The sequence below is a fragment of the Nuphar pumila genome, chromosome 4 (genome assembly GCF_984573655.1).
Source record: "Nuphar pumila chromosome 4, dmNupPumi1.hap1.1, whole genome shotgun sequence".
Taxonomy (NCBI): Eukaryota; Viridiplantae; Streptophyta; class Magnoliopsida; order Nymphaeales; family Nymphaeaceae; genus Nuphar; species Nuphar pumila.
The window spans coordinates 133,134,624-133,161,112 of NC_143252.1; the positions used below are offsets into that span (position 1 = coordinate 133,134,624).

The 26,489-nt window shown below is 36.9% G+C and overlaps 1 protein-coding gene across 8 annotated transcripts in view; it reads right to left on the bottom strand.

Annotated features, from left to right (window-relative positions):
- LOC149841127 (E3 ubiquitin protein ligase DRIP2-like) overlaps positions 1-26,011 on the bottom strand; it is a 32,200-nt gene extending 6,189 nt beyond the window's left edge. For 5 of the 8 annotated variants that reach the window (XM_090003614.1, XM_090003607.1, XM_090003613.1 and 2 more), the window contains exons 1-6: positions 25,811-26,011; positions 22,724-22,911; positions 22,236-22,335; positions 19,405-19,711; positions 18,811-19,268; positions 18,605-18,652 (exon numbers count right to left, since the gene is read on the bottom strand). In XM_090003614.1, the coding sequence (XP_089859740.1) occupies positions 18,605-18,652; positions 18,811-19,268; positions 19,405-19,711; positions 22,236-22,335; positions 22,724-22,838 (1,028 nt within the window). In that variant the 5' untranslated portion in view covers positions 22,839-22,911; positions 25,811-26,011. Of the gene's footprint in view, positions 1-18,604; positions 18,653-18,810; positions 19,269-19,404; positions 19,712-22,235; positions 22,336-22,723; positions 22,912-24,732; positions 25,784-25,810 lie in introns of those variants that run through there. The other 3 variants (XM_090003610.1, XM_090003609.1, XM_090003608.1) reach the window with 3 other exon arrangements.
- Between the last annotated feature and the right edge of the window lie 478 nt (positions 26,012-26,489).

Genomic DNA, 26,489 nt, shown 5'->3' on the forward strand with positions numbered 1-26,489 from the left:
TTCTTATATCAAATCACTATCATTTTTAGAATCCAACTCTAAGAATATATATTCATCTTCTCTCTTAGACACATTTTTATCAAAAAAACTTTCCTTTTCTAAAAAGGTAACATTTCTTGAAACATATAATTTATCATGTTCAAGATCATAGCATAGAAATCCCTTTTTGACTCACCATACCAAAGCAATACACAGCGGATGGCTCTTAGAGATAACTTGTCATTTTTGTTTGTCGACACAAAATACTTACATCCAAAGGTTCTTAGTCTAAATAATCAAAAGAAATTTCAAAAAGTCTTTCATATGGAGTTACATTTTAAAGTTTTGACGATGAAAGCCGATTTATAAGGTACACTGCAGTAAGAGCTGCCTCAACCAAAAAATGTTTTGGAACACCTTTGGAGATGAACAAAGTCCTCGTAGTTTCTACTATATGCCTATGTTTGAATTCAGCTAATCCATTTTATTGGAGTGTGTTTGCACAAGACCTTTGGTGTAAGATTCCTGGATTCTAAATAACTTTTGAAATCATTTGATATGTATTCTCCGCTTGAATCAGAATGAAAGATGGATATGTTTGTTTTAAACAAATTTGTAACTAATTTTTGAAGTTTTCAAATACTTCATTTTTGTGCCTAAGAAAGTAGATCCATGTATAACGAGAATAGTCATCCATAAAGATAACATAATATATGTATTTTACTGGAGCCGGGCCCCAAACATTAGAATGTATTAATTCAAGTGGTTTAGAAACAAAAAAAGTCCACTCTTGATAAGGAATGAATTTCATCTTTGCAAGTATAAAATCAGTACATTGAATTTTTTCATTACAAAAATGTCTTAAATGAGATACATTTGACAGTTTAGCAATACTAGGATGTCCTAGTCTTTGATGTCACAAAATCAAATCCAAATTTTATACATTGAGATAAAATGGTTTCTTTTGGATAATTAACCGATCCATGTAGTAGAAATCTCCTTCTCTATTGCCTTCCCCAATCTGCTTCCCTGGCTGAAGATCCTATATTAAGTATTGGTCAGATGTGAAGGAGACACTACAACCTTGATCGGTGATTTGAGAAACCGAAAGTAACTTTAAATTAATTTTTGGAATACAAAAATTTGAAGTTTTTTCAAAATTTCTAATTTCTTTAACATCAAGGGAGGTTCCATCCGCAATAAAAACATTCTTCCTACTTGAATCAATACTATGGTCGGTAAGCATGAAAGTATTATAAGTCATATGAAATGAAGCACCAGAATCTAAGAGCCAATGAGTCATACCAGGTGGTGATAAAGTGGAGACAATGGCACCAGTTGTGGAGGAACCTTTGAGGAGAGGTTGCAAGACTTCCATCAATTGAGATAGCTACATATTCCCTATAGATTTACTTGAACTTTCCTTGTCAACTTGGGAAGCACTAACCGAAGCGATTTTCTTTTCCTCTTTAGCTTTAAATTCTGGATAAATATGGTTTGATATGTCCCGGTTCTCCACAATTATAACAAATAAGTTTCTTTTTTCCATCTCTTTTTCCTTCATAAGACCGAAGTTTTTCAAAATTGTTATTTTTGTAAAAGTGTGGAGGCTTATATGTATGAGAATTAACACCCGGTCTTGAAACGACTGGAACATTATCCTTCGACTCCTTAGAATCGGATTTGGATTTTAACCTCATTTCTTCCATGAAAACTTGAGCTAAAACTTCATGAATAGGTGGAAGTTCTTCTTGCTTTCTATGGAAGATGTTACTCCTCATTTGTTCAAATTTGGGTTGTAGACCCCATACATTGGAAAAATTGCTCATTCACAATTTGTTTTTTTCTTTGTTGGGCATCTTTTGGGGTTTCTCAAATAGGTTCCATTTTTGTCATTCGATCCCATAACTTTTTTAGTCTCATAGTACTCTCTTACATTCTTTTCTCCTTGCTTGCAAGTGTGAATTTTGTCTTGCAACTCCCATCTATACGCGACATCACTTTGAGTATAGGTTTGTTTAATAAAGAGTCAAGCTTCATCGACTCTTTCAAATTCTAATATGGTCTCACATATGTCATTCATGCTTCCCATAAATAAAGAAAGGACCTTTGCATGTCTAATCGCCAATTCTTTCTTTGCTTTCTTATAATTTAAGAAACCTTTTCTTTCCCTTCTCCTTTAAAGACCTCTTTTTTAGTAGTTTCATCATTTTCGCTAAGAGTTATTGTGAGAACAGGTTATCGTTCCATCGAGGAACCAACAACATAGGATTCTTTTGATGGTGGTGGCCCATAAGTTATAGTTATTTCTATCAAACTTAATAGGGACCACAGTCACCACTTCCTTGTTAGTCATTTAAGAGAGGGGAAAAAAAAAGGATATAGAACCAAGAAGAGTAGAAGGTACTTGGGTTGGCAATCCTCAAAAAATTGGTTATGAAGAACTCTTCTACACGTCAAAAATCAGTCACACGAGCATCAATCTTCAAGTGAGGCTATGATTACGCTTCCCGAATCTCTATCCGATCTTCTCAATCTCCCACGAGTCTCTTGAATACCTTAAAAGTATCAATAAAGCACCAAGGCTCTTATACCATGTAATGAAATACAAAGATGTCACTTACGGATATACACAATCACAATGTCCACTAATGGGTCAATTACATAATCACAAATTACCCACTTAAAGGGCATACAACAAACATAAAAAATAGGATTTGTATTCACCAAAAGATCTAAGTAAAAGCCTTACAACATATGGGGTTTGAACCCCTTTATATACACAAGAGAACTAAGAGAGTCGTTGGCGTCTCCCCAATGGCTAGAAATGTAGCCGTTTGGGAGATCCCAATGGTTCTATGGTCAAATGACCATTAGGCCCAATCATATTCTAGGATTTACAAAACCAAATAAAATAAAAATATAAAAATATAAAAATATAAAAGATGTACAATGTATACAATGGCCATAATACCCCTATATTTACAATGACTAAAATAACCCTCAGTATATTCATTAACACTTACAAACACACAAGAACATATACAAACAAGGACCACTTATGGGTCAATACAAGAACACAAGCACATAAGCTATGTCACATAGGTGTGAGTGCGGAGATGCGGCACTTTAAAAAAACTTGGGTGTGGGTGGGTATATATATAAGGTTTAGTAGGCCCAAACTGCTCCTTCCCGCCCCCTACCCGTCCCGCCCAGCCTCATCGAGACCCGTCCCACCCCACCCACCTTGTCTCGCCCCTTCTCGAGCCCCATCCTCTCTCTCTCTCTCGTTCTTCCCCTCTCTCTTTCTCGTCCTTCCCGATTGAGGGGAGAGGGGAAGACTCTCTCTTTGTTCCCCTCTCTCTCATTCTTCCCGATTGAGGGGAGAGAAGGGAAGACTCACTCTCTGTTGAACCTGGGCTCAACTTGGTCCATTATGCAGAGCCCTTACAAGCTAATGAATCGAGTTAGGTCAGGCTCGATACCCAACACAAGTCTAGTTCGAGCAAGGTGGATCAAAGCTCGGGTCGAGCTCCATTTTGGACAGATAATTTTGGGTGTGGGTTGACTGCACCTAGGGTTAATTGATTGCACAGGGTGCCGCACCCGCATTGATGCGGGTGCAACAACCTATTTGGTGAGTCTATGTGACATAGCACATAAGCCACTTACGGGCTAGAACACAAGTAAAAAATTAAAAACTTTATAGACATCAAACTATGTCACATAGGTGCGGGTGCGAGTGTAGCACTTTAAAAAACTTGGGTGCGGGAGGATATATATATATATATATATATATATATATATATATATATATATATATATTTTTTTTTTTTTAACACCACCTTTTCACCCCTTCTCAAGGTACCCATTCTTTTTTTAATTCGGGGGCTGGAGGTGCCCCTACCCATTTTCAAGCCTCATCCCTTTTTAATGGACCAAAATGGACTCGATCAAAGTTGATAGAGTACATTTGGATAAAGATAATGCTGGGTGAAGGTTGACCGCACCCAGAGTCTCATTGACTGCACCGACTGCGGCGGCCTCTTTGGCGAGTCCGAGTGACATAGATATCAAAGTGCTTGAGACAAGCATACATAAACAAGGGGTTCAAGTCCCTTTATATAGACAAAGAGGCTCAATAAGAGCTGTTGAAGAGCTCCCAATGGCTATAATGGTGTTTTACCATTAAACCCATGAACTAAAAATAGAGGACAAAAAGGAATAACAAATAAAAACACAAAAAGGCTAAAGTGCCCCCTAATGGGCACAACCTATTATATGAGTATAAATGACCAAAATACCCCTAATGGGTATAACCTATTACATCAATATAAAAACATATATATATATACATACTATATATAGGTATATAATTACGTATATACACCTAAGGGTAGGCATCGAGCCAGCCTGGTCGGGCCCGGGACAGTTTAGAACTAGGCTCGTTGGGCTTTAAGTGCAACCCAGCCCGAAGATGGCCCGGTTCTTAACAAACTCGGGTTTGAAGAGCAGACCATGACCCGACCCAATGGGCCAATGTGAAGCGGGCTAGGCCCGACCCGACCCAAACCCAACTACAACTAATTAGGTAAATAATAAATAATTAACAAGTTAATACAACTAATTAGGTAAATAATAGTAGTTATTAAGTTACTATACAATTAATTAATTTTTATATTATTAATAATTAATAAATAGCTTAGGCCTGTCAGGCCGGCCCGATAGCCCGCAGGCCAACCCAAACCCGGCTCACGTATATAATAGGTCGTGTTTCGGCCCGATAGCTAATAGGCCTGGGCCGAAAACCTTGACCTATACCCGGCCCATGGCACGACGGGTCGGCTTGGCCCATCGAGCCGCCCAGCCCATTGCCCACCCCGATATACACCTATATATACAACTTAATACTCCCCCTCAACCCGGAGAGAAATAAGTAATATCACTGAAAGTTTGTCAAGTAAGAAGTGAAACCAGGGAGAATAAAGCACTTTTGTGAAAAAAGTCGGCCAACTGAAATTCTGATGCTACATAGGGCAATGAGATGGTCTTCTTTAGATATTCTTTACAAACATAGTGACAATCTATCTCGATATGCTTGGTGCGTTCATGAAACGTGTGATTGTCAGCTATGTAGATGGTGCTTTTGTTATCATGGCACAATTTGAAGGGTGAGTACATATACCATGGTTGCCAGTTGAGGAAGCGGGAGCGGGAAGCGATACGGGAAGCGGGAGCGGGAAGCGAGGCACTTTCAAAATTTTAGGAAGCGGGGAAGCGTGGGACCACTTAGGACCGATTCGGGAAGTGTCTCGAAAGCAACCTAGGAAGCGTCTCGGAAGCGACCTAGGAAGCGTCTCGGAAGCGAGGGGAAGCGAAAAAAATAAAAATAAAAAATACAAAATACAAAAAATTTGAAAAAAAAAACAGGGGAAGCGTGGGGGGGGGGGGGGGGGAAGCGTGATGGGAAGCGCGCTTCCCATTAAAGGGAAGCGCGTCCCCCATTAAAGGGAAACACGTCCCCCATTAAAGGGAAGCGCGCTTCCCAAAAAAGGGGGACGCTTCCCCCCACACTTCGGAAGCGCGACGTTTCGCGCTTTCGAAGCGCGCTTCGGGGAAGCGCACTTCCCCTTTTAGGTAGGCGCTTCCGGTAACCCTGACATATACACCCCCATATATTCTAACAATCTTCTCAACCACACAATTTCTGATGTTGTGGTAGACATGACACAATACTCAGCTTATGTTGACGACTAGAACACTTTTTGTTGTTTATTACACTTTTAGGGTACCAACGAATCACCTATAAAAACACAAGTCCTCAAAGGGAGAATACACAAGGCAATCAATGGCTAATACATGAGATCATAAGAGGAACCAAAGAGCATACACAAAAGAACACAAGAAACATAAAAAATAATAATGTTTATTAAGATAAAATGCTTAGGAAAAGCATTAACACACAAGAGAGGGAAACACCCCTTTATATACACACTTAGAGGTAGTATCAAATAGAGCTGTTGGAACGGTGCAACAGCTATAAATAGAGCTATTGGAATGTTCCAACAGCTCTATTGACTAGTCAACTACAAAAGAAGAAAGAACCTAACTAAAAAGAAAAAGAAAAAGAAGAAAAAGGGGAAAATAGTTACAAATAGTTAGAATATATTTACATATATAATATATATGTATACAAACATGTATACATACTCAAGTATGTATATATATAGATACATGTATATTGTATATATACATATTATATGTATATACATTTTAACAATATATATGTACAACAATCAACAAATATATATGTAATGTGAATATATATATATATACACAACTTAATACTGGGCCACAACTACCTAATAATCTGATTGCCTAGGTGCACTTAGGTGTCTCAAAACTTCAATAAAAATGATGATAAAAACAAAAAAAAACTAAAAATAATAATGCAAATGTCACCTAATTCACTTGCTTAGCTCACCTAGGTCGACCATGTAGGTCACATAGATTTCCTAGGTTCCCAATGTCGCATACGACTCACCTTGGTCAGTTATGCATTCGTCTAGTGACTAGGTGATCACCGTCTAGTCCCTGTCAATGCTTAGGTCACCTAGGTTGACTGGGAAAAGCCTAGTTGAGCTTTTTATGCTACTTCTCTTCGCACTTGTTTGAGACCGCATAACTTCTTCAAATGATAGAGGATAATAGCTACAAAGCATCCAAGAGTTTAATCATACTCTTCAAGGATAAACTTTCCATGTCATCTCTCGTGAGTATCATATCATCTACATAAAAAAGTAATATGCATTTTTCGAGTATAGAGGAAGACACAAACAAGGCAGGGTCATGATGACTTTGCTCAAAATCAAGTGATTTCATTGCTGAACTGAACTTCTCAAACCAAGCTCGTGGTGTCGGTTTGAGTCCATATAACGCTCTGCGCAGTCCACAAACTCCACCTGGATCTGAATATCCATGTGGTTATTCCATCTACACTTCCTCTTACAGATCTCCATTCAAAAAGGCATTCTTGACATCTAACTGCCACATATTTCACTGACATACCACAACCACCACAAGCAATGTATGAATAGTCATCATATGAGCTACGAGACCAAAGGTTTAAGCAAAATCAATTTCAAATAGTTGACGATAACCCTTAGCTACTAATCTTGCTTTATATCATTCAACTGACTCATCTGCCTTGGTCTTTATCTTATAAATCCACTTGCTCACAACAATATTTTTTCTTGTGGAGGTTTTATCAATTCCCATGCATGCATCCTCTCAAGTAGACTCATTTTTTCAATCATAGCTCTTTGCCGCTCCTCTTTTCTTGTTGCATCTACATAAGACTCAGTTCAACATAAGAATGAATTAATACTAAGAATGCACGATGTTAAGGAGAGAAATACTTATAGGATACAAAACGAGAAGGAAAAATTGAAGTTCTAGAGCTTCTATGTACCTAATGAGGATTAGGTAAGAAAAATGAAGATTCTAAATTTTGGTGGTTGTATTCAGCTAACAAGGGAATATGATCAGAATTGGCCTCTTCTCTTCTCTTTGGTTGTTCCTCCACTTGATCTAAGAAAGGGATTTAAACCACATTTTCATGTCTTCCTGAGTAGGTTTGTCCAAACCGACTATCTCTAGACTGAACATGCTCCCCTTGAATCTTCACCCTTTCATTCATATTTTTTTCCTCCAAAAAGGAACAAAAAAGGACAAGTCAGATTCAGTTTTGGTCCTTTCTTCATGTTGACTAAAATATAACATATCCTCATGAAAGACATGTTAAGATACCCACACCCTTTTTCTAATAAGATCATAACACTTATAGCCCTTTTGGCCATTACCAAAACCAAGAAAGCAACACTTAACAATTTTAGGAGACAATTTATCTCTATAACTATCAAGTAATAGAACAAAACATATACATCTAAATACTTTTATCACGTCATAATTTGGAGTTTGTCCATGCAATTTTTGAAAAGAAGATATACCCTTAAGCACACTTGAGGGCATACAATTTATCTGATAGATACTTCGTTGAATTGCATCTGCCCAAAATACTTTAGGCACTTCACCATAAAAAAGAAGAGCTCTTGCTGTTTTCAAGATATGAGTTTTATTTCTTTCAGCCACTCTGTTTTGCTCAGGAGTGTAGGGACATGATCTTTGATGAACAACACCTTTCTCTGGGAGGAATTTTTCAAATGCATAACTAACATATTTACCACCAGGGTCAGTTCGAAGTGTCTTAATCTTAGTAGCAAGCTGATTCTCGATCATAACACAAAAGTTCTTAAAGATTTCAAAAAGTTCACTTCTATTTTTCATAAAATATAACCAGGTAAATCTTGTACAATCATCTATGAAAGTAACAAAATATGATGATCTGCCTTTTGACAAAATAGGCGAAGGACCCCATACATCATAATGCACTAAATAAAAAAGACTATATGATTCTCTAACACTAGACCTGAATGGCAAGACATGACCATTTGCCAACCTACAACTTTCACAGTCTTTAACATGATTTGACACAACTAATTTGGACTTACAAAAACTTCCTGAAGACACCAACTTTTGCAACTTAAAGCTGAAAATATGATTGTGTCTTTGGTGCCACAAAACAGACTCATCTATGACACAAGCTCCCAATTTGATCCTAAGCTTATTCTGCTCACTCATATCAATCTAATCTAGATAGTATAAGTCTCCTCTTCTATGGTCAATCTCAATCTTCTTCCCTGACAACTGATCCTACACCACACAACTAGAGGGAGAGAATGGAACATTACAATTAAGCTTGGTAATTTGACCAACAAAAATAAAATTCATAACAAAGGATGGAACATGGTAAACCTGAGAAAAATTAATCTTACTACCGGGATAAGAATCAAAAGTAATGACACCTACTTTTGAGACAAACATAGAAAAATCATTTGGAGTATGAAAAATGCCAATACAAGGCCGACAATTTGTTAGAATAGGCGCATGCAATGTCATATGACATGAAACCCTTGAGTCTATTAACCAATTAAAGAAATAACCTGAGATACCTGAAAAAGCAGTACTAGAGGAAAAAGCAGGAGCAGTGTTGTGAAGAGCGTTGAGGTGTAGCAAGGTGCTCCACCAAAACTGAGGTGAGGCATAAAGCATAAGCCTCAATTTTTTTTTTGAACACTTTAAAAAAATTATAAAAAAAATATCTAAAAATACAAATAAATAAAGAAATGCTTTATTGATGAAGAAACAACCAATAAGAAATAGAAAATCTCAAATAAGTACTAAAAAATATGAGATTAACATATAAAAGTAACTAAGAAACTGATTACATAACTGAAAAACTAATTATATAATTGAAAAATATAATGTCCTATAAAGCCACAACCAATAAGCAATAGAAAATCTCAAATAAGTATGACAAAATATGAGATTAACCTATAAAAGTTAAAAAATATGAGATTAACATAGAAAAAGTAACTAAGAAACTTAGAAAATCTCAAATAAGTACTAAAAAATATGAGATTAACCTATAAAAGTTAAAAAACATGAGATTAACATATAAAAAGTAACTAAGCAACTAATTAAATATATCTTCTTCTTTCTTTCTTCTTCTTCTTCACGCCTTAGGCTGGCACCTTGAGGCGCGGCTTGAGGCGCGCCTTTTGCACCTCAATGCACGTTTTTAATAACACTGACAAGCACTATAGATATGAAACAATAATAAAACCTCAGTCAACCAAGAGAACAAGCACAATATCCCTGGGTACTAGTCGAAATACTTCAACCCAAGAGTGCACAAATCTGTTCACACAGCAAAGCACACCACCATACAAAAAATCCCAACGTGCTAGCCAAAATAACCCAACAGTGTACAAATTTGATCACACAAACAAAGAACACCACTATGCAGCAAAATCAGAGAACCCATAGTTCAAAACCCAAGTTTCAAGCATGAAACACGTTACCGCTAGAGAAGAACCACCCAAAAAGACATCAAAACTCTGCGAAAATCACAAAATATGCACCCACACTGATTCCAATCACTCTCTAGGGTAAAAAAAGACCAGATTGGGAACAAACCCAAGCAACAAAATCCATTGGCAAAGGCAGAATCAACAGTTTTCTCGAATCTGGAGACTGTTCATCGTAATATCCAGAAAATCTAAGAAAAATCAGAACAAATCCAAAACTCAACCAAATAGCAAATTTTTTTGGTTCATACATCTCCTAAAATCATAAACTAGTAAATGCCCAAGTCAGTCCTCAAACCTCAACTGACCGTACGACTCGAACTTTCAAAGATGACGTCAACAGGGACTGCGCACGAGTTCCAGCAACGTACGCTTCTTCCTCAACCCAGCACACTGAAAACCCCTTCTTTTTAGATTGCATCCATGGCTCTGATACCATGTTTAAAGATTCATACATTTAGGGTTCTGTTGAGAACTCACGAAAGAGGTAGCTCTTGTTCCTTAGGAAAATACTTTTTTGTATTCACCTCCCATTACAAATGAGAGACCATACTTCTCATATATGTCGACTCTCACAACATTACAAAATAAAGGTAACAATAAAGAGAAGAAAAGTTTAAACTACCCCTTTACAATATTATAATGTACAAAAGAAAAAGAACATTGGGAAAGAAGGGGAGTATAAGAACAACAATATTCACAACACTTACAAGAATAAGATATTGATTATGAAAAACTTTTGCAACGGTCGCTAGAATGACAAGTGTTAGGACTTTTGTAGCTTTAGCTTCGACCCATTTACCAATTAGATGTCAATAATACCTTCCTTATTGGTGATCTTAGTGGGAAAGTGTACATGGACCCTCCTTCGAGATTTGAAATCGAAAAAGGTAATGTGTTTCACCTTAAAGCTTTATATGGTCTTAAGCAAGATCCTAAAGCCTGATACAATCATTTTAGTAAGGTAATTATTGATCTTGGTTTTGTCTATTGTTATGCTGACATTGCTCTCTTTGTTAAGAATGCAGAGACATGTATTGTTATACTATTTTTATATGTTGATGACATGATTATTACATAAAAAAGATACTAAATTTATTAAAAATATTTTTAAAGAAAACTTTGATATGTCTAATCTTAGTTTTCTAAGGTATTTTTTAGGTATTGAGGTTGCTTACTTCCCTAGAGGATATATATTGCCTCAGATGAAATTGGCATTTGAGAGTATTGCTATGTCGGGTTTAACAGATAAAAAGGTAGTGAATACTCCTAAAATTATCAATGCTAAGATGATAGCCAAAGATAGAACTCCTTTAGAGAATCACACTCCCTATCGCCAGATGATTTGATCACTTGCATACTTGTCCATCACTCGATCCGACATAGCCCATGTAGTACACAATGCAAGCCAGTTTTAATATGCTCTCACAATAATCTACATGAGTTTTTTTATGTGAATCACCTGGTACCTAAAAAGCACTATAACTAAAGGATTATTCCTCTCATTTTCTTTTGTTTAGATTTAATTGCTTATACTTACTTTGATTGGGGGGGGGGAATCCAAATGATAAAATTTCTACTGCAAAATTTTTTATAATAGGTTATTGTATTCTCTTAAGAGAATCACTGATTTCTTGAAGGTGTAAGAAGCAACAAAAGGTATTGTGGTCGTCGACCGAAGCTGAATATCAGGCTATAGCAACCACGACTGCCAAGATTATGTGGTTGAAAAGTCTACCACATCAAAGGTGTTGTGACAACAAAAGTGTCATATATATTACGAGCAATCATACCTTACTACGAGCGTACAAAGCACATAGAGATGAATTGCTACTATATTCGAGAAGAATTTATTAAAGGCACTATTTAACTTCCCTATGTGACATTGAAATACCAAATTGTCGACTTCTTCACCAAAGCATTGTTATCACCTCATTTTTCTTTCTTCCTTAACAAACTTTCAGTTATTTCACCATCAGTTTGGGAAGGGGGGTGTTATATATATTCATGTGAATATGAATATATATGTATATATATTTAATATACTTACATTGTATATGTACATATATTTTTGAGATTGTATTAGGTGCATTTCTATTTTTTTTATTCTAGCCGTTAGATGGGCCATTTGGCTAGTTCAATTAGCCATAAGTTCTCTCTAACAGCTAGATGAGCCTCCTTTGTCTCTCTTATATATATATATATATATATATATATATATATATATGGTAATCCTCTTCCCCATTTTCCATGCTTCCCTCAAGCATTTCTAATTGAATAAAATAATATATTTTAAAATTGTGTTCTTTAGTATGTGTGACAATAAAGTTGTAATTCACTAGTTATTCCCTTATGAGCCTCTAAAATATATTTCTGGTCATGACCAGTGCCCCAATTGGTCTTATACATGTGACCAGCTATCAGGAAAAGAATTGCAATAGCCAAATGATGGTGTGCAATATGGGTTAGCCATAGACCTCCTGTAACTGGATCTAATCCTCCACAAAAAGTAAGAAATTTAGCTTTGACCTTGAAGCTCATGTACTTGCCTTTAATGGCTTATGTGTATTGCCCTTGGTGGCCTTGTATTTGTGCACTTTATTATTTCATTACATGAACATGCATGCATTTCTTTATGTGTGTGCTCTTGAAGCTCTTGTACTTGCCCTTAATGGCTTATGTGTATTGCCCTTAGTGGCCTTGTATTTGCGCACTTTATTATTTCATTACATGAACATGCATGCATTTCTTTTTTACTTTCCAAATCCCTTCCAAAATCCACCTCCGATTCCCTCCAAGAAACTATTAGTATTTTAAAAGGCATATATGTCTTTGTTTTTCAGGTATTAGAAATTTTAAAGTTTCTGATCACCTAAAAGACAAGTGAAAATTATGAATTATAATAAGGTTATTTACAATAGGGAGTGTCCACAGAGGTAAAAGTGAAACTATTCTCATTAGGAAACCTAAAAAGTACACCTACAACATGAATCACAATTGGGCATCTACCATTTAAGTAACCCTGAAACAATAACAATTTAACCTTATTGGTAGTCAACAGTACTAGATCTCACCCAGAAACATGTTGGACATGAAGGTTAAGACCAGAGGATCAAATGGCAGCAATGTCATTCTATCACATACTGCTGGAACTAAATATGGGCCACGGATCCTGAGGTAATATTGTAAGGAAATATGCGGAAAAGCAAAGAGTGCACTAAGCACTTACAACATCTACTAATGAACAAACAAAGAGGGGCCAATACCCAAACCCACAAGAGACAACACAACATAAAAATATAAATGCCTCTTATTGAAAGAGAGAGAGCTCTCAAGAGTAAGAAATACAAGAGGGGAGCACCCCTATTTATACACAAGAGAAGGAGAGGGAGAGGGCCAAGAGGCCTTAAAAGGAGAGCCACCTAGGGGGCTCCCCATGTAGTCGTTGGGAGCCCCCAACGGTCACTAATGTGACCGTTGGAGGCCCCATCGACTACATGGTGGGGCCCCTTTTGAGTGAGCAAAAAACAAAAAATAAAAAATACATTTTACAAAAAATAAAGAGAAAAATAAACTAAGAAAAACAAGTACCCCTATCGGGTACTTGTGAAATGACAGTAATACCCCTATCGGGTATTATATATATATATATATATATATATATATATATATATATATGAATTACATATATTTTAACACCCTCCCTCAAGCTTTACGGGGATATAACCGAAAGCTTGTTAAGGAGAAACAAAAACCGAGGAGCCGCAAGAGCCTTAGTGAAGAAGTCTGTCAACTGGTACTTTGATGTGACGTAAGGTAGTGCTATAGTTCCTCTTAGGTATTCATCCCGAACGTAATGACAGTCCATCTCAATATGTTTAGTATGCTCATGGAAGGTGTGATTGCTTGCAATATAGATTGCGCTTTTGTTGTCACAATACATCTTCGAAGGAGTAGAGATGACAATGCCCATATCACTGAGGAGGCTTCTTAGCCACACAAGTTCCATGGTTGTAGTGGTCATAGCACGATATTCTGCTTCCGTCGAGGACAATGATACTTTGTGTTGCTTCTTGCATCTCCACGAAATCATAAAGTCACCTAAGAAAACACAAAAACCGGTAGTTGAGACACGGTCATTGGGATTTCCTCCCCAATCTGCATCAGTATAAGCAATTAAATCAAGTGACGAGGTAGAAGAAAGAAAAACTCCCTTAGATATGGTATTTTTGATATATCTGACAATCCTTAAGACTGCACTCATGTGCACGGTTGTAGGTGCATGTTGAAACTGACTGACAGAGTGGACGGCATGAGCAATGTCTGGCCGTGTGATGGATAGGTAGGTTAGAGACCCAACAAGTTGCCGGTAGGGAGTAGGATCCTCGAGAGGTGTTCCATCTTCCAACCTTAATTTTGCATTGATGACTTATGGGGTTTTTGTCTTCTTGTCATCGGAGATACCCGATTTGGAACAGATGTCCGCAGCAAGTTTCATCTGAGAGAGAATGTACCCTCGAGGAGAGTACGCCACTTCAATTCCTAAAAAATATCTTAAGAAACCAAGGTCAGACATATCAAAATTTTCTTTCAAAACCTTTTTAATATTATTAATGCCTTGCTCATCACTTCCTGTGATGATCATATCATCAACATAAAGTAGTAAAATAACTACAGAAGACCCTGCACTTTTCACAAACAAAGCAGTGTCAGTATAACATGAACGAAAATTTAAACTTGTCATTACATTACTAAATCTATCATGCCAAGCCTTTGGAGCTTGTTTTAAACCATATAATGTCTTTTTAAGTTTAAGAATTTTATTTTTACCAATACATACTCCTGGTGGGGAATCCATGTAAACTTCTTCATTTAATTCACCATTTAGAAATGCATTCTTAACATCAAGTTGATAGATAGGCCATTTCTCTATAGACGCAATAGCAATAAGAGTCCTAACACTAGTCATTCTAGCAACAGGTGCGAAGGTTTATTCATAATCTATACCATATTCCTGAGCATATCCTTTAGCTACTAATCGTGCTTTATAACGTTCTAATGAACCATCACTCTTGGTTTTAATTTTGAAGACTCATCTACATCCTATTGATTTCTTTCCAGTGGGTAACGAAGTTATTTTCCAAGTTTTTGTTTTTTCAAGGGCACTAAGCTCTAAGTTCATGGCTTCAACCCATTGGGGAATATTTTTGGCCTCATTATAGTGTGAAGGTTCATGAAATGAATGTAATGCAATTAGACATGCTCTATATCTAGGAGTTAGGGACTCATAGAAAACAAACCTATTTGGAGGATTGGAGATCCGACTGGATCTCCTTAAAGATGTTTCTTCAATGTCGGATCCTTGAGAGTATTTTTCTAAGGCACTTATCTGAGTTTGTTGACCACGCCTAACATATGTTTGGATTGGTCTATTATTCTCATCTACAACATTATCAAGAGGGATTTCCTCTAGGTCATTCAAAGACTCATTAGAGATTTCCTCTTCTTGAGGAGTCTCATCTTCTTGAGATAGAAGATCAAATAAAAAAGTATATTCACTTTCGTCAATATCTTTAGTTTTCACAAAACCATTTTCATTTTTCAAAAATGTTACATCTTTGGATACATAGAGTTTGTTATTTTTCAAGTCAAAACATCTAAAACCCTTTTGATTTTCTCCATAACCCAAGAAAACGCATTCAATAGCTTTAGGAGATAATTTGTCCCGTTTATGAGTAAGGACAAAACATTTACATCCAAAAACTCTTAATCTATTGAAGTCAGGTGTTCTTTCAAATAGTTTTTCGTATGGAGATGTATTTTGTAAGGATGAAGATATCATTCTATTTATTAAATAAGTTGAGGTTAAGGCAGCTTCGGCCCAAAAATTCTTTGGAATTTCTTTGGAAATAAGGAGTGTCCTAGTGGTTTCCATGATATGTCTATGCTTTCTTTCGGCCAAGCCGTTTTGTTGAGGAGTCTTAGGACACGATCTTTGATGACAAATCCCATTTACTTCTAAATAGTTTTGAAATTCATTTGATAAATATTCTCCACCCGAATCGGATCTAAGAGTAGAGATATTACTTGAAAATTGATTTTTAACTATCATATGAAATTTTTTAAAAAACTCAAAGACTTCGGATTTTAAATTGAGAAAGTAGATCCATACATACCTAGTATAGTCATCGATGAAAGTGACATAATAGGAGTACCCTCCTTTAGACATGACGGGGGAAGGACCCCAAACGTCCGAATGGACTAACTCAAAAGGTCTTTTGGATACAAAAGTCCGGTTTGGAAAAGAAGTAGATTTCATTTTGCCAAAAATACAATTCTTGCAAACAAAATGTTTCTCATTACAAAATTTCTTTCCAAATGGAAAGGAGTACATTTTTGAGAAACTTGGATGTCCAAGTCTTTGATGCCAAATATCAATATTTTTATCTTGGACATGGTTACAAAAAGAGTTAATGGGGAGTTTCAAGTTGCTCATGTAATAGAGATCTCCCCTTCTATGGCCTTGCCCAATCAGCTTCCCGGACCTGAGATCCTGTATAGAGCAATCCTTAGTTGAGAAGGAGATTTTACATCCATGATCGCATATTTGAGCAACAGAGAGGAGATTTAAATTAAGTTGAGGTACAACTCTCACGTTTGACACAAAGAAGTCTTTTGAAAAGTTTAAGGTTCCAAGACTTTTAACTTGTAAAGATGTACCATCGGCAGTTGAAACATAGGAGTTTTTAAAGTTATTACATAAATCGGAAAGCTCATTTTCAAGGGGGGTCATATGAAAGGAAGCTCCAGAGTCAAGGATCCAAGACGACATACCTGGAGGAGAGGAGGAAGCTACGGCGGCACCCGAAGTTGATGGAATCTTGAGTAGAGTTTGTAGTGCCTCCGATAGTTGAGCAAGAGAAAAAGAGTCTGTTCCTTTGATTGCTTCCTCTTTCTTTTGAGTAGCTTCTTCAACGGAAGCAACTTTATTTTTTGGTGCTTCATTCAACTTAGGGCAATTATGTCTTATATGACCTGGTTCTTGACAATGATGGCAAATGGCTTTTCTATAGTTGCCATTATAGTTATTTTGTCTTCTAAAATGTGGAGGTTTGTAGGTTTTCATATGGTTGCCGGGTTTGGATACGGCCAAGACATCATTTCCTCCTTTAATCATGCCAAGACGGGTTTCTTCTTGGCATATTTCGGCTATGGCATCTTTCAAGGGAAGAGGCTTTGATCTATGTAGGAGGGAGGATCTAACTTGTTCATATTCGGGCCTAAGCCCATGTAAAAATTGAAAAAAGTGTTCTTTTTCCATTTGTTCTCTCCTTAATTCCACATCTATACTAGAAACCCATTTTGGTTCTAGTAAGGATAGCTCATCCTATAGAGGGCCAAGAGTGCTAAAGTAATCCCTAACACTCATTTCTCCTTGCTTGATAGTCCGAATTTTTTCTTGAAGAAAGAATTGACGAGTAAGGTCTTTTTGTGTAAACATACCTTTCATGAAGAACCATGCTTCATTTGCCATCCTAAATTTGGCAATGTTGGCGCAAATCTTGAGCTCCACATTATTCATGAACCAAGCAAGAATCTTGGCATGCTTACTCTCCCAATCTTCTATTTTAGATTGGTGATCTTCAATGGCCTTTATGCGGGCATCTCCTTCATGAGCTTTTTCTTGATCGCCTTCCATCTTAGTTAGTTGGAGTTGTGGTTCCGGAATGGTGCCCATAACGTATCCCCAAAGCTTTTTCCCTTTGAGGTTGTTTTTCATGGCGGCGGCCCACATCATGTAGTTGGAACCATTGAGCTTGAAGGAGAGATCAATCTTTTGTTCTCCTTCCATAACAACCACTTACAAGAGAATATCAAGGAGAGAGAAACAAAAAAAACAAATATAGCTACACCACTAGCTATATTAAAAAGAAGAGCATACACAAGGCTCTGATACCATGTAAGGAAATATGCGGAAAAGCAAAGAGTGCACTAAGCACTTACAACATCTACTAATGAACAAACAAAGAGGGGCCAATACCCAAACCCACAAGAGACAACACAACATAAAAATATAAATGCCTCTTATTGAAAGAGAGAGAGCTCTCAAGAGTAAGAAATACAAGAGGGGAGCACCCCTATTTATACACAATAGAAGGAGAGGGAGAGGGCCAAGACGCCTTAAAAGGAGAGCCACCTAGGGGGCTCCCCATGTAGTCGTTGGGAGCCCCCAACGGTCACTAATGTGACCGTTGGAGGCCCCATCGACTACATGGTGGTGCCCCTTTTGAGTGAGCAAAAAACAAAAAATAAAAAATACATTTTACAAAAAATAAAGAGAAAAATAAACTAAGAAAAACAAGTACCCCTATCGGGTACTTGTGAAATGACAGAAATACCCCTATCGGGTATTATATATATATATATATAAATATATATATGAATTACATATATTTTAACAAATATATGAGTAGAAGTATCCTTAAAGATTTCATAACATACATATTAAGCAAATATTACAACAAACTAGCATGGCATGTCTAAGTAGATACTTTCATAAAAAGACAAAATAAGTTCCATATTATAAAGGCACATACAACAAAATTGACCTCAAACATTATGGGAAGATAACTTACTTTAATCTGATGTAGCACTTTGGAATTTGAGGGAAAGAGCCTCCAAATCTGCAAGACAATGCAAAGCATTTAAGCAAGACAATTCACACTCATAGGAAAAACTTTAAACCAATTACATGAAATGGAAAAGCAGCCTAAAATCTGAGTGCATGTTATGATGCAGGCAAAACAAAGCATGCTATATTAACATGAAGCTTTTCCCTTACTCGTCCTCAGAGGCAAACAAAGCAAACCAAACAGGCTGTAATCTGTTCTTCAATCTATCAGAAAATCCATTTGTTGAGACTCCATTCTTTATGGGCCTTCTTGTTCTGGAGCCATTGTCAGTACCATTTGATTCACATTTAGTCCCTTCTCCCGTTGTAATTGGACGATAAACTTTACAAGATTCCTTCCTTTGTATTGCAGAGGAAAATTCATTGTCCCTTTTCTTAATCCTTTTGGTTATATTTGAGGAAGATTTGTTAAGCTTTTTATTTTCTACTTGACTCATGTTGAATAAAGGTGCATTTGAATTCTCTTCTTTGGTTCTATCTGCAGTTTCTGCAAGAAAATTTAACCTGTCCCAACTTAGATCTGCATCTGCTTTTGGCAATGAATCCTGAACAGCTTTTTCACTCCCACAATCTGCAATATAAGCAGATTCATCCTCGGATGTAACATGCTGGAACACAGGTGAAATCAGTTTTAACAGCAAACTTTTTCCATAATATGTTTCTAAGATTCCTAATAAATGATTTTGCCATATTTTGAAAACTTCTAAATTACAAAGAAAAGACATAAAAGGATGGGAAAGTAACCTGTCTTTTTGATGCTATTGACAGCTTATTTGGCCGCTCAAATGCATTGCTTCTGTCAATATTCATGACATCTTTATCAGCATAACGCTTGGTACCAACTCCTCGTGATATGCCTGCCTTTCGTGCTGCAGTTTTTGCTCTGCTTGCAGGGCCAGTTGTTGATACAGGATCAGTGCTGATAACAAGTGATGACAATGATCGCTCCTTTCTTCTAGATGGCATGGATGGAACTAGTCCAGCTTCTATTTCTTTGGACTTCTTCAAAGGAAATATTTTCATTCTAACATCTTGAAGATTATTGTCAGGTCTGCAAAAAACATATGCATCATTCACAATCATTTACCAAAATTAACTATAAGTTCAGTATGCGGCTAGACCCTGTGTGCTCTTATAGCCATGATGAAGTTCAAAACCACCCCATGCCCTTGCATGAGCATTGATGGTGGTTAGATCAGTGGCTCCATTCACCTGGAGGTTAGAATCCTAGGGTTGATGAATATTACCTTTTTCAGGCTAGGTTTCCATCACTAGAAAGGCCAAACATAAAGGACTTAAAAAATTTAGAGTATGATGGTACATTTTGAATAGGCATGAAAAGATTGTCTACTATCTGTGCTATAAGCGGTGTTTAGTGAATTCAAACATTAAAACAAACTTTTAGAAAAATGATAACCAACAACCTATATATATGTATATATATAACAATGCAATTAATTTGTCATTTGCTAGCATGTGCCTACTAATTACTCCTTAATGAAGTTGCTAAATCTGCACCATTCCCACCTCATGTATGTTTACGTGATGCTGAATACATTCACTTTTTAGTCTTCATTTTTGTCCTCATTCATGTATTCAGGGATTTACATGCTTCATACCTCATCTTTCATTGTTGCACATATGTGGAATTTACCTTGTTGAGGAGCTCAAGAATTCTGTTTTAACCTAGAATTCTTTCTCTAACTTTAATGTAATCAGCTTCTAAGGCTGACACTACAGCTTTTAGTAGAGATATATATTTGTCTCTTCTATTTTTTCTTTTCAACTGCAATTGTACAGAGATCGTCAGTTGACAATATCACTTGTAGAGAACTGGAGTTGGTGAAAATAAAAAAAGGAATTTTTGATCTCTTATCAATGATCAAGTTTTATTTGAGGCCTGTATCGTGCTATTCAATACCTGAGCACACCGCTTTCATGAACTTGAAAGATCTTTTGTTCCAAGCCTTTATTGTCTGTTGTATATTTCCACCCCACATCTTCGTGATTTCTCAAGCCTTATTTTGATTGGTCAATTGTGATATTTTCAAGTCATGTTTTAAAGTATTGTTATTTTATCCATTTCCTGATTAATTTTCTACAGGTTTACATTTCATCGATTTTTTGCATCAGTAGCAACTGAGGTGCATTGTTGCAAACTAGAAGTTATTTAGTATTCTCATCCCTGCGGGTCATGCCAAATCGTTTTCTTGTAAAATTTGGCCACTTTCAAAACAGGATTTTCTATTTATCCTGCTATTTCTTGGTTGATCCAAGTGTTATTGATGACTATCAGTTAGTCTGGAACAAAATAAGTAAAAAGGATATTTTTTGCTGTTACCACCATCAAGTCTCTGAAAAACTATATACTATGGCTTCAATCATGACACAAACTAGTATCACTTCAATAATGCCAAATGTTCTTATAGTAAAAAACTGTGGGGGCTAAACTGATGGAATCATAACCAAGAGAAGAGAGCCATGCCTTCTGGTTTTACATCCGTGAGAAAACACTACATTCCATGCAACTCTAACCCATAGAACCTTGTTCCTCTATTTCACAAATGTATATTTTATCTTTCTCTTTTATATCATGCAAACACAAAGATAATAGACAATATTTCCGTTTCTCTTCTCTATCTTGGAAAAGCAAACTTCATGATAGATTTCACTGTTGCATCCTATGCAGTTTTCCACGAGCACAATAGAAAACATCTACATTGTTCAGTCAGATATCACACTGTTGCATCACATTTCCACTAAGGACTAGAGATCTCAGATCTTTAGCAAGAATGTCCTATGGACTTGACATCATAACATGCTTCACAAACATGATCATTTCATGTTCTGCAAGGGAGTGTATGACGTTGGTTATTGTATCATGTGTAACTTCTTATTTAAGGTTGAACAGTAGTAGTAGTTTCATCACCTTCCCATTACACATCTAAGGATATCCATACTAAATTGTAGTTTCTGCATCATCCAAAGACAGTTTGTGTGCTTAACTCTGTTCATTTAGTTGGGTGGAACTGCTGATCTTAAATGAAAAGATATTTTTTCCTCTTATACTCCAAGTTGCATCTCCTAATCTAAAAGGTACCAATGCATCAAGGAACAGGAATTGAAGCAGGAAGAAATGTCAATTATTGGCTGTTGAATTAATGAATTAGATCTCTGTCAACTAACAGTATGTGATGTGAGACAGAAAGAAGGGAATTGATAAAACACACTTGCAATTCATGGCATATTATTTTTATCCTCTATACATGAAAAATACCGACGATGATAAATTATACAAACCTTTGGATTAGAATATATGCACAAGCAGGCAACCAAACTTCATGAAGACATAACATCCATAATAATTGCTGTACATGAAAAGGATTCCCCATACCAAGCAATGTTAAGAGCATGAACTAGAGATACAGTTCTGGATTCACTAAGATAACTCAGTTCATAATAACAATAAACCCACACTTGCTCGGACAACTGTAGTGCAAAACCGAACATTAAGTTTTGTACAGGATTTTAAACATGCAATACATTATTGATATCGGTACAGAGCTTTCAGTTACCTTAGCTTCTCCTGAGGCAAGCAGCCTAAGTAAACATTGCATATCGGGCAAGAATATGTTTCGTCGTCTTCAAACTTCTGATATATGCACTCTTTGCAAACTACACAGGCAAAAACCAAAGGTAAAACTGATATCCAATTTAAATGCCAGAGCAAAAGTTTATGTATCAGTCAACACTGCCAGCATTTCTGGCACAAAAAAGACCCATAATTGCAGAAACCTAAACGACTTTGATTTAGAAAGCAAGTACATCACTGTCAGTACAAAAAACATTAAATTGGGGTATAAAAAGTTTCCATCCTTTTAAGCAATATTTGAACACTTTATCAATGGGGATTTCATAAAAACACATTTAAGAGATATAGGAAACCAGAACATGCTTTCGTAGGTACTATGCATAATGAATGACTTCTTCAAAATTCTACTAAATATGTTGCACATGAAATAACAAATTTTCAGAGAATACAAACAAGTTAAGGGATCCTTACATGTGTGAAGGCATACACAAATTGTTGTAGCCTCCTTAAGAAGATTTGAACAAAGTGGACAAGTCAAACATTTCACAAGCAGGCTCCTTTTAACTTTCACATATTGATTTGCCATCTTAGATCCACTAGTATGTGTAAATTGTAGCACAACCGAACCAAATCTCTCCGCGTGCCACTAAAGGTATCTTCTGTGCAATAAAAGTAGGATACTTCATGCACCATGGTAAAAGAATGCCATATGATTTAGAAATAAATAAATTACATCATCATTACAATTCATAAAGCAGAAAACATAAATAAGAAAGTGACCATGCATATGCTCAATATGATCAGTAAAAAAAGAAGAAATGGAGCAGTATTGACAAATACATGCAACCATGCACATCTCAACAACAATGTAATGTCACAAATTTTCAAGTTGTAGTTTCTCAAATATTGGAGAGTCACCCCTCCACCCCCAATCAACACAAATAGGAACCTTAAAAGATTAAAAGTAATGTATGATGAAACAGAGAAATAGCATAAAGAGTTCTTCCAAGAAAAAAAATCATAAAGTTCTAAAATGAATGTTGTAATCTCCAATTCAAGCTCAAGCATTGCAAAAGGCTTCTTCTATATTGCAATAAGCTTGATTTTGTGGAGTCTCCACAGAGTGCTTAGTAAGTTGTGATAACTAAAAAGCAAGCAGATATGACATGCCTTTCTTTCTCATAAGCGTATCCGCATATCGTACTACTAATAGACTTGAAATAGAATTTATCCCACATATCATACTACTAATAGACTTGAAATAGAATGTGTATAGCCCGATCTGATGAATATAGTAAGATAGATGCTTAAGACTATGTTGCCCACGGGAGACCTGTCAGTGGTTACTAGAATCAATAGATATTTGTTGATTCTATGCATATATTGGCTTTTTCAAATGCTTAAGCTTTTAAGAGAAGGCACTGTGGAAAATGCAGTTTCTTGAGAAACAAGTACAGTGGGTATCCAATTTGTCTCTGCTTGCATGTTTGAGGGGTACAAGAACAAAGAAACCTATTAGTCTGTCATGGATAAAGCTGGTCATGCTAAAAGACTTTGCATTGTTGTGAGAGACAATATCTATATATAAGTGCTGGTTCGCCAATGCATTACATGTAGAACTGTTTCCTTCATCGTCGTTGTTCCTACAGGAGCTGGCACCATTCTCTTTTAATAGATCAATAGTCCTATAGTTTATTTTAGATATAATCTAACCTTTTCTTGTTATCCATATTGCAACATTTCATGCTTATATGCATACATACACAGAGTTCCACTCTTCTCTTTTCTTTCATTTTAGTTCTTTTTATTTTTTACCTCTTTCAATGTCCTGTGAATTGGTTTGGAACTGGAAATGATGTCTAGAAGGTGAAGTTGTTCCATTTCAGCCGAGACTTAGTTTTGAATAGCTATCCCACAACTGGACTAAAAAACAGACAGAAACAGAAATATATAGCAAAGTATTTAAAATTTAATCTACTTTTTTTGAATTTGAATATAAAATTTGTTGATAGAATATAAAGATCTTTTTTTACTCCTCTAAAAATGGGCATCCATTTTTTCTCCTGCACCTGTATGCCAATATACTACTATTGAAAATCACAGTAAAATCATTGTACCCGGTAAGCTATAGTTGCATCCAATTGGCATGACTTAAAAGGAGTATGGAATGCGCAGCTGACATCCCAAACACAATTTATACACCTAATTTTCGAAGAAAATAATCATAATATTGGAAGAAACCTAACCAAGTGAGAAATAAACAATTATAAAGTCTCTCACTAGCAACAGTTTTCTAGAGCACATCAAATATCAAGGAAAACTTTCATATATTGTCCAGCCCAATTTTCTTCCCCCTATTATCTGATAACTACAAAAAATTAAATCACGTTGAACATATATTTCCGACTTAACGGAGGGAGGCAAGCCGACACCAAAACACCTAACCACTCACACAGAAAACCAAGTGCAGAAAGATGTACATTGATAACACAAAACAAATTATGCCACCAAGAGAGAACTGAAAGTCTCCTGAACCATTTGCACCTCCTGAATTACTCTGTTTTGGAAACTGAAACGAATGTCAAGTATTATATTCATCAAGAAGAAGAAGAAGAAGACAACAATTCCAACTCTCCACCTTTCCCAAAATCATCCCCTCAAAACCATCTTCACATTCTTCCAATAAGCGATGAATGCCAACTCCCCGGGCGACGGCCTTATCGATCACCAAGATCAGCTCCCTCGAATATCGATCACCAAGATCAGCTCCCTCGAATACCAACTCAAAGATGCAAACCAAGTAGCAATAACCAGATCGCCGTTAAAAGATTACCCCAACACTCCAACTACCCCGGCTCAGCACCATATATTCTACCACCAAAGCAGAGTTGGGCGCCGAAAACAAGCCGGGCTGATTCGCGGCACCGCCAGCAAGCAGAGCATGCATCAATGGCAGACGTATGAGCTCGTTGCAGGCCACCAAAGCAGCACAGATTGAAAAGAAACCCCAAAAACCACCTTTGAGATAAACACCAAGGTGAACTTGAGCAGCACGAAGAATGAAGCTCAACATGGCAACAACCACCTTTCGGTAACGATTTTGAGAACAAGAGACGAGCTCTTTCGCAGTTTCTTTTAGCTAAAAAAAGTGATCCCACATCACCAAGGTCGCAACTCTCACTGATCGGATCGCGCTTCCCCAACCAAGAAAAAAAAAACAGAGCAGAGAACGACGGTGCCGACTAAACTAATTTTTCGTTTGGTGAAGCGCGAAATCAAAAGAGGCTCTCTCCAACTCGACTAGAATTGCTTTAACGGAAGAGGAACCGATCCTCCCGACGAGAGCAACGCGGAAGTCTCGGAACGAGGCCGGATCCGATGGACGTCCCAGGCAAGAAAATCGCAGAGAGCCGAGAGCTCATCTCAGCTCCAACTCCGACGATTTCGTTGGCAAGAGAGAAGATGGTTTCTCTCTCTGGACGAGTTGCCGTCCGAAAGAGAGGAAGGAATAGAAGAAGTGGAGAAGAATTAGAGGAACGGTGTTTCTCGTGAACGTACCTCTCGAGACGATGAAGCCGCGCGCGCGATCTCTCTCTCAATCTCTTTCAAAGAAGAAGGACGTATTGGTCGTCGATCGGAGGGAAGGATCTGAGTGGTTTCACGTCCATGCAAAGCGAGTCCTCTCGTAAGGAAGGAAAGAAAAGGGAAGATGGGTGAGAGCCTGGTGCTGCTGCTTTCTCTCTCTCTGTTCGTCGGTTTGGGTTGTTATTTCCTCGTAGTAATGCGGCGGCCGTGTGGCTGATGATGGCAGAGACGGACAACGGCGACAAGAAAACGAGAGGGAGGGAGAGAGAGAGAGAGGATTTCTTTTGCGTGACGTAATCTTTCACATATAAACCAAACAAATAAACTGGGATGAACGCCTGTAGTACCGTATCATCCATTCCCCATGCACAGGAACTCGGCCCAAGTTGGCGGCTCTTGCAAGAAAACACGGACCCACGTACATTAGACATATGAATATGATTCCCTGGAATTTTCTCAAGTCTTTGGAAGCTCGCCGGGAACTAGGAAACTACAGGCTTTGTTTTTTTCACGCTTTGGAAGTTTCATGAGAAAATTCGCTTTTAAAGATATGAGAGTGAACGTTCTTGATCCTGAACAGCCTTTCTCATGTTTTAAAAGAGTTCTTCTATTTTTAATTTTGCTTTTATTACAGGAATTATATGTGATGAAT